The sequence below is a fragment of the Octopus bimaculoides genome, chromosome 9 (assembly GCF_001194135.2).
Source record: "Octopus bimaculoides isolate UCB-OBI-ISO-001 chromosome 9, ASM119413v2, whole genome shotgun sequence".
In the NCBI taxonomy this organism is placed as follows: domain Eukaryota; kingdom Metazoa; phylum Mollusca; class Cephalopoda; order Octopoda; family Octopodidae; genus Octopus; species Octopus bimaculoides.
Genome location: NC_068989.1, coordinates 73,610,110 through 73,619,659, shown reverse-complemented (window position 1 = coordinate 73,619,659; position 9,550 = coordinate 73,610,110). Strand labels below are relative to the sequence as shown.

General features: G+C 35.6%; 1 protein-coding gene across 1 annotated transcript in view; it reads right to left on the bottom strand.

Annotated features, from left to right (window-relative positions):
* Nucleotides 1–835: 835 nt before the first annotated feature.
* The window catches only part of LOC106875453 (alkaline ceramidase 3-like), a 282,178-nt gene continuing 273,463 nt past the window's right edge, over nucleotides 836–9,550 (bottom strand). The window contains exons 5-10 of the mRNA XM_052970769.1: nucleotides 6,159–6,240; nucleotides 5,290–5,325; nucleotides 3,709–3,764; nucleotides 3,030–3,131; nucleotides 2,298–2,399; nucleotides 836–920 (exon numbers count right to left, since the gene is read on the bottom strand). Of these exons, the coding sequence (XP_052826729.1) occupies nucleotides 857–920; nucleotides 2,298–2,399; nucleotides 3,030–3,131; nucleotides 3,709–3,764; nucleotides 5,290–5,325; nucleotides 6,159–6,240 (442 nt within the window). The 3' untranslated portion in view covers nucleotides 836–856. The remainder of the gene's footprint in view (nucleotides 921–2,297; nucleotides 2,400–3,029; nucleotides 3,132–3,708; nucleotides 3,765–5,289; nucleotides 5,326–6,158; nucleotides 6,241–9,550) is intronic.

Here is a 9,550-nt window from a genome sequence, read left to right as displayed (position 1 = left end):
CTCTGACTTCTTTCAGTCATTGGAGTGAGGCCTTGCTGGAGTACCACCTTGAAAGTATTAATTGAACAAATTGCTCCTAGTTCTTATTTCTAAATCTAACAGTTACTGTATTGGCCTCTTACGCTGAAGTAAGTTAAAAGGATGGGAGCAAACTGGCACCACTTGTCAAGTGGTGGGGGGAAAGAGGGAACAAACACAATCACACACACACACAGAGACACACATGACAGGATTCTTGAAGCTGAAACAGCTAGCAAGAGATCTACGGGTAAGCTGAAAATGAGATGGTTGTACAATATCCATTAGTCTCAGTTGGTCACGCATGCGAATCCACCCAGAAAGTGCAATGATGGTAACTTTTGTTAGGACCTTATGGAGGCAATGCCTGAGGACTCTACTCCAACAACCCTCCCTGGAATAGTGGGTAGGGATGATGGATGGACTGGTTGATCGATTGATTGATGGATGGATATATGACAGGCTTCCACATAGTTTATATCTTCCATATTCATTCACAAGGCATTGGTCAACCCAGAGCTATAGAGAAGACACTTGCTCAAGGTGCCTCCAGAGAAAGATTATCAATTTCAAACCTCAAAGTAAAATACAAACGTATAAAACTGATAATGTGGTGGCTTAAATAAACAAAATCCTCATACAATTGTTGAGAAACAATGGTTCTTCTTGGGTATTTTTGGAGACACATAACTATTATATCTCTTTCTCTACTTCTTCTGCAGTTCTTTCTTCTCTACTCACCCCCCTCCTCTCTCTCAATTTTATTCCACCTCCCACCCACTCCAACTCCACTTCTCAAACTAACTAAAGTATAACAGGTGAATGAACAAGCAGATTATTATATAGATGATTTTACCTTTATACTTGGATCCTTCTTTAAATATAAATATCTTGTATGAATGCTGTAATGATAAGCAAATCGATATTATATAGAATGTTCAAATGGTTTTCATAAGTGAAATACATTATTTAGTGAAACAATACTAAAATAAAGTCTAAGGAAGAAAATCAAAACAACTTTATTGGTTTATTTACAAAGGACTGAACACATAGAAATAATAGAAATAATTCATGCATTGGAATAACTTTTAAACCATGAAGAAAGGAAGTGTAATGTTTTAAGGTATAATATCCATTAGTCTCAGTTGGTCATGCATGGAAATCCATCCAGAAAGTTCAACCATTGACCCTCTTTAGCCATTTCTCCTTCCACATCAAGCCCCTTTAGCCTCTTCTCCTTCCACATCAACCATCCTCCTAATTTAAAATATCTTAATACCCAAATGTACCATATCTTAAATACGTACTGGATACTGATGCTGGCCAAACATTTATGAGGTATGTATTTAATATCTTATCTCCCCTAGCAGGCCTTGTCATTTCCATAAGCAAACAACACTTGACAGTCTGCATCACTTCAATCATGCCTCTCAATCTTCAATTGTGATACAGATTACGACATCAGGTCTCAAATGCTGTAGTGAAAATTTATCATGTTTTCCCATGTTTCAAGGTGCTGACTAAGCATTTCAAGCAGTTCATCTGAGTGAGATGGTCTTTCACATGCCGACCCCCATTCAACCCCTTGGCTATCATCGACCCCCTGTAATTCCTCATCGACTCCTAGGGGTCTCTCAGATCCCCTTTGGCGACTCTTGTTTTAGGTAGAACCCTTTGATTCAGGGAGATGAAATGTCAACTGGTTTGGTAGGATACATGAACTGGAAGAAATGAGTATGATGAGAAGTTATTATAACAGTATAAAATGAGGTGGTGAGCAAAATTGAGCAAAATGCATAGTGACATTTGTTCTGGCTCATTATGTTTCAAGCTCAAATTCCACCAGATTCAATTTTGCTTTTTATCTTTTCTGGATCATTAAAATAAAGTAACAGTCAAGTACCAGAGTTGATGCAATCAACTAACTCTTTTCCCCTAAAATGGCTGACCCCGTGACAAAATTTGAAACCATTATATCAGTATAAAATAAGGTGAAAAAAGGAGAGATAACAATTACAGACGTTGGGACTCACAGAGTCTGTTGTAGGCTTATAGCCTACAACAGAATGAAAAGTGCTGCCCCTTTAAAAGTGTCACCTGGAGCGGACCTCCCACTAGTGAGGCTACCCATGGGACATGAAGTCACATCTGTAAATGTGACAGATATTCTATTTTGAGTTTCATGGTTAGAAAAACAATTTATTTCCCATTTCTTGAAATTTCAAATTTTATATCGCATAAACAACAATAATTGTATTTTATTGCTTTGAATGACTTACCAGAAAATAATAGCTAAATAGGTCCCAATACCTGCCAACAGATGCCACCATGCATGCAACTGGCTGATGGGGCCAAGTGTACCAAGATTCCAACGAACACTCCTGGAATAAAACAAACCAAAAAAGAAAATTTTAGGTAAATGTTTACAATGATCAAATACTGGGCAATATGGTTAAGAAGTTTGCGTTAAAATTTCATGGTTTTTTGGTTCAGTCCAATTGAATGGCAACTTGGCTAAGAGTCTTCTACTATAGCTCTAAGCCAACCAACTCCTTCTGTACATAGAAGTGTGTGTGTGTGTGTGTCTGAATATATGTATATGTAAGTGTGTGTTTATCTTTGCACCCATATAGTTGTAGGTTTAATCCCAGAGCACAGAATCTAAGTCAAGTTGTCTTTCGCTTATAACCTTGCATGCCCACTGCCTTTTGAGTGAAATTTGGTGAATAGAAACTAAAGAAAATCCCAACTGTGTGTGTGTGTGCGTGTGTGTATGCATTGGTGCAAATTTCCTGTAGGGAATTCACTAAGGGTAGATAATTCCCTAATAGGGTACATAACTTGAGACAAATTCAACCAATTGATAAACAGAGATTGATAAAATATATAGAGGCAAGGTATTGGAGGTTAATATAATCCACCAAAAATTAACACTCCATCACGGCTACTGTTCAGGAACAGAAACCAGAAAAGAGAACAAATAAGTAATGAAATTAATAAGTAATACTAACCTAATTCGTGGACAAAAGTTATTGTCAATATTCCACAATAGAAATCCAAATAAGTAAATACTCATTCCAGATATAACTAATATCAGATTGTGTTCACATTTCCTGTAAACAATAGAAAAGAAATAATTACAAATATGCAAATAGATATACATGGCTGTTATGAAAACTTTGAGCAATATTTAATTTTGAATTTTAAGTTGTTACAACATTTGTTTAAAATTTTTGTTCATTTGCTGATTATACATTTCTTTTTTTGTTCATTCTGGTATGGAGTGGACGGAAACTTATTTGAGGCAGCATTCTATGGCCAGATGACTCTAATATCGCTAACCCTTACTTATATTTCAAGTAAGGGATATTTTTTTCTTTATTCCACTGGTCATTGAAAGTAAAAAGCAGAGCAATGGGATATATTGCCAACTGAGAATGCTAACATAAAAACATGTATGTATGTATGCATGCATGCATGCATGTATGTACGTACGTACGTATTTTATCAACCTCGAGGTTGATAAAATAAATACCAGTTAAACACTGGAGTCAATGTAATCGACTAACCCATCCCCCAAAAATTCAGACCCCTCCTTGTGCCTATAGCTTTATTATTAATATTATTATTATTATTATTATTATTATTATTACTATTATTATTATTATTAGCAGCAGCAGGATTACTTACCTGATGACTTTCATTGCAAAAACCACCAGACTCACTACCAATAAACCATATGCAAACTGAAAATGAAATAACAAGTATTTTATAAATAGCTGACTGGTTTATGAATAAACATGTATTGCTAATAGAGGAAAACCAAAAGCACATTGAATGTGTGTGTGTGTGTGTGTGTATGTGTGTGTGTGTACACGCATATAAATGAGAGAGAGAGAGAGAGAGAGAGTTAGGGGGTGCAAGAAAAGAGCAAGAATAAACAAAATTGAGGAAATGGAAGGGAAAAAGTAAATGTACAAGAAAGCGGGAGGTGATAAGTAAAAAAGATCGATGGATAATGAAACTAGTGGAAGGATGTAATATTTGACAAAGCTTAACTGAAATATAAAAAGAGAAATTTAAATTATTGTAGGTTAATAACTAGTAAAATATTATTTATGATATAAAAAACATTCTTACATGCAAACACATTAAACATGCAAACCTTCAATATGTAAAGGAATTCTTTTTAATTGAGTTCAATATTTACCTAAATGTGGATGTGTATATATATGATAATTTTAGAGTGTAGAACAAAATGTGACACACTAGGCAACTTAAAAATTCAATAATTACAATGAAGGTCTGAAATGAATGGCTAGGCTTACTAAGATTATGGAAAGCTTTTGTCTGAAGTTGACGATTAGAATGTTTTTCTGTTGACAGTTTCTTGTCTGTAAGAGCGAGTTCCTCTTTGTTAAGCAGCAAATTATAGTTATTCAACAACAACAATGACAATCTTCATAATAATCCTATACAGAAGAATACATAAGGTATTTGTGAAGAGAATTTGGTGAGCCATAAATGAAAATCTAGCTACTGTAATGTTATGCAGCAAATGCAAAATTTTAACTTTCTTGTTTTTCTGTTGGATATATCGATGGCACAAATAGGGTAGATTCCATTCCAAAAAAGAAAAGAAAAAGGCATGCTGACAGCTCTAGCTACCAACCATAGAGGCTCGAAGATTATCACCTTCTTAAATGTGGCCAGGTCCTTCTTGATCAGAGCTGGAGTTCTTTGACAGTGAAGGAATGAGTCATGTGGACAAGATAAACTTGAGTCCATTTAATAGGTCTTGAATATCATGAATGACAACCCCTGAAAGCTGATAAATGTGATCACCAAGCAGGTGGTAGAGTCTATTATCAAACATGTGGTGCATGAAAACACCAGATACAATTTATACATGATGGGGAAATGTCAGTTTCTGTCCAGTAAGAACTGGAAGAACCATGTGTTCATTTGTCCTCCTGCCCACCCCGACAATATATACTCGCCAACATCATGTGGTTTCTTAGCTATCCTAATATGATTCTTCTGGATTAATGCATCTGTGGTGTGATAGGTGGCATGAATAGGTGTCATCTAACCCTATAATGCAATTGCTTCTCTGGTTACAACAGGGGCACCACTGAATCTGACGATTTGTTGAATGTATCTAGATTAATGAGTGTGCTTTGTGTCCTAGCTTTTTTTTCATATTCACTTATGTTCATAGGTGCCTGGCACCAGGTAACTACAGAATTAGAATTAGGAAGATATACTTACTTCATGAAAGACTGGGTTCTTTATCGACAAATAGACCTGCAATAAATAAATAAATAATAATAATAATAATAGTAATAATAATAATAATAATAATAATAATAATAATAATAAGTAGTAGTAGTAGTAGTAGTTTCTGATGAAAGCAAAGTGTTTCAGTAAAATTTGAGTAGGTACATCAGAAAAATTAACACTGAATATGGAGGAAGCAATAGAACTTTGGACAGGGATATTGGGGTGCCTCATAACATATAATGAAAATGTCAAATTGATCAGAATAGTTAAAACAGGATTAAACAGTACAGACAAACAAGAACCAATCTCTATAATCAGTAGCAATGTCCTGCAGCAGGTGAAGCTACCAAGTAACATCAAGAATTGTACATGTCCCTGAATATGCCTAACTCCATGAAACGTTAGAAGCTAAACATTGTTTATGAAATTTCGTTTCATTTCAGTAATATTAATGAAATGTTGTGTAAACATTGTTTATGAAATATTAATGAAATTTTAAAAAACCAAAGGTTATATGCAGCCTCTTTGAATCTTAACATAATCTTCTCTGCAAATTTATTCTGTAAACTTACCGTCACAGAATAATTTTCCAAGGGACATAACTCCAATATCCGTGTAATGAAATTAATTTAGCTTCGGAAGTTATCTTCCTTGCATTAATGGCGATAATGCGTTTCATGAGAGGAAGAGAAAAAGAGAGAGAGAGAGAGAGAGAGAGAGAGCATTTACAAGTGTAATACGATAAAGGGGGAAAAACTTCGATTGCCTCAGATTAGCTATGCAATTAATCTACGAAACCTCCCGATTTCGATACAGTATAATATCTTAAGACAAAATATGTAATAGATTTTACTTACAGCAGTAACTACGACACAATAGATAAACAAAAATATTTGTAGCCGCCTGTTCTGGTGCCCGGGTGGACTACTTATTTCTGCACTGGAACGAATAGAAACAAAATTTATGAGATACATAAATGCGAAATAACAATAAGCAAAAAAAAAAAGAAATATTAAAAAAATAATAATAATAATAATAATAATATTGCACTACTGGGCACTGCACACATTCTACGCAAAACACTTTCAATACAGTAACAATAAGACCATCACAGCAAACCACAGCACATACCCAAGGCACACAGAGCTGCGCTTGGTAGTGAAGTGAAAGCACGTTATAAAAATAAAACTACTGAACAGTAATAATAAAACCAATTGTATCTAATTAATCAGTTGTTTCAAATATGAAATTAAGAAAAAAAAAACAAATGAATAATAATTAATACCAGTTAAATTAAGAAGTTTAAGTTGCTGTTACAAAACCTATTATTTAGCTCTGCACTCTCTGCAGAGAACTACGGGAAGGTCGAAGTTGGGAATCTCGCTAAGAGATCCCATCCAGAACGAGGAGATCAGGGATAGAACTGGAGTGAAGCACGTTGTCACAGAGTACCCCCACACAAAGTTATGATGGGCTGATCATGTTGCAAGGTTCACAGACAATCGGTGAACCCACATAGTAGTTGAGTGGTACCCACTTGAACGGAAGAGGCCACTTGGAAGACCTCCAATCAAGTAGGAAGACGATTGAACAAAAATGTTTGGAACAACGTGGCGGAGAATGGCGAGAGCACAAAGAGAATGGAGTGAATGCTGTGGCCAGCAGAGATGATTCAGTACCAGACAGCCAAGGTGATCCAAATGATTACATGGCTCATTCAGAACAGCTGAAAAATCTATCAGTTAAACTTCATAAACTGGGTAGGTTAATAGTAACAGTAATAGCAACAAATCTGGAACATTCATGGTCTAACCACTCTTGTGTGAATAATCCACAGAGTATGGGTATTCCCATTTCTGTCAAGTACAGAACATTAAGAATATTGACATAACATCATCATTGTTTCAATGTTCATTTTGCTATGCTTGTTGAGGGAAGTTACCATCCCTCAACTGTTTCCAAGTAAGCTAACATTTTACCATGATTGGACACGGTTCCATGAAAGATTGAAAATGAATTACACCACTAGTATGACAAAGATGCTCGTTTACAGCTATGGTGCGATTACAAGACAAAGAAACATACACATATGTTTGTGTGTGTGTATGTATGTATGCTACAGGATTCTTTCGTCTACCAAATCCACCCACAAAGGGTTGGTCAACCAGAGGGTATAGCAGAAAAAAACTTGCCCAAGGTGCCATGCTGTGAGACTGAACCAGAAACCATGTGGTTGGGAAGCATCTGTCTTTATATTCTGAGTTCAAATGCTGCCGAGGTCAACTTTGCCTTTTGTTCTTTTGGAGTCAATAAAATAAGTACCAGTTGAGTACTGGAGTCGATGCGATTGACTTGCCCCATTCCTCAAAACTGCTAGTCTTGTGCCAAAATTTGAATTCAAATTATGGATCCTTCATTACTAAGGATGAAATACAAATGGAAAAAAGAGTCTTCTGTCACTTAAACTTTTTTGTAAACAACTGTGTAAAGTACAGTTCTATATTTAAGAGATGAGGAATTCTGTACATTATTTACATTCGACGGATATTTGTCCTCATCTTATTTGTTGTTAACACATTTCAGCTGATATACCCTCCAGCCTTCTTCAGGTGTCTTGGGGAAATTTCGAACCTGGGTTCTCACTCCTAAAGTATTTTTCAATGCTATTGTTATTATTATTATTATTACTATTATTATTATTATTGTTATTGCTCAGGTCACTGCTTGGAGTCGAACTCGGAATGTTGGGGTTAGTAGCCCACACTCTTAACCACTATGCCATATGCCAGTGATCTGAACAATAATAATAATAATAATAATAATAATAATAATAATAATAACATGGTTTCTGGTTCAGTCTCACAGCATGGCACCTTGGGCAAGTTTTTTTCTGCTATACCCTCTGGTTGACCAAACAAGATGAGGACAAATAACCGTTGAATGTAAACTTTGTAAAGTGCTCCACACTGTACAGTACATCAGCTAATCCATGACCACTGGATGGTCTATAGAGCATGCTAGATGAGAAAAATTTGTTAGTTCCTTTGCCAATCCTCTTCAATTTCTTAGAGGTAAGAGACACTGTGACTAGGCCCTCACAGCCTTCACACAGTACTGTGTAGCTGCTCTGAGAGTAATATAAAGAATGATAGATCAATTTACCCCAGTATTTGACTGGTATTTTATCACCACTCCTCTCCCTGAGAAGGATGAAAGGCACAGGTGAATTTAAATGATAGATCAATTTACTCCAGTATTTAACTTGTATTTTATTATCCCCGGAAAAAAAAAACGAAAAGCAAAGTTGCCTTTGTAAGGATTTCAACTCAATGCAAAAAACCAAAATAATTACTGCAAGGCATTTATTTGCCTGTTGCTCTAATAGCTCAGCTAATTAAGTGTTTTAGGTTAATAAACTACATTTGTTAATTAAAATGTTTGTTTATTGCTTTGTTGCAGTTTCCATCTGTTATTTAGAATATCAAACTGTTACCATAAGAATAATTAAGAACTGATATTTGAAACAAAAGTAGAGTCAATACCTAAATATGTTCTAATCAGTCTGTTTGATTCCAATATAGCAGAAGGAAGTTAATTAGCTGAGCTGATAAGCTAATTAGCTTAGTTGATAATCTAATTAACTTAGCTGTTAATTTATTAGGAGAGTTCGGTAAGCTTGATTGCCATGATTAGAAAAGAATATTTTGGGAGCTTTGCCCAACATGTGGGAATGAATAACTTAGATGTGCCATGAACCCTAGAGCTCATAAGTCCAGAGCTTACCCTGGATTCCATAGTGTAAAAGTGACTGACATCACTACACATCCCACTGGACAAGGTGCTAGTCTACCACGGGGTTAGCTTTCCCAGTTATTGCTGGAACACATTTATAGCTCTCACCCACATTCCCTATTCATCTGATCTTGCTTCCAGTGACACAGTTCTTTTGTTCCCCCAAATGTAAAAAGTCCTTAATGGAAAACGTTTAGCAGATGTGGATGAGGTGAAGAAAAAAACAACTGAGGTGTTAAAAAGCATCACTTTGCAAGAGTCCCAGAACTGCTTTGAACAGTGGAAAACGTGTCTGGACTGATGCATTGCTTCAAATAAAAAAATACTTTGAAGGCGATAAAAGTGTAAACGTGTCAAACAAAGTGAATAAAATAATGTTGCAAAATTCTAGTTTCTTTTGGGTTCCACCTAGTGTGTGTGTGTGTGTATATATATATATACACACACACACACACTA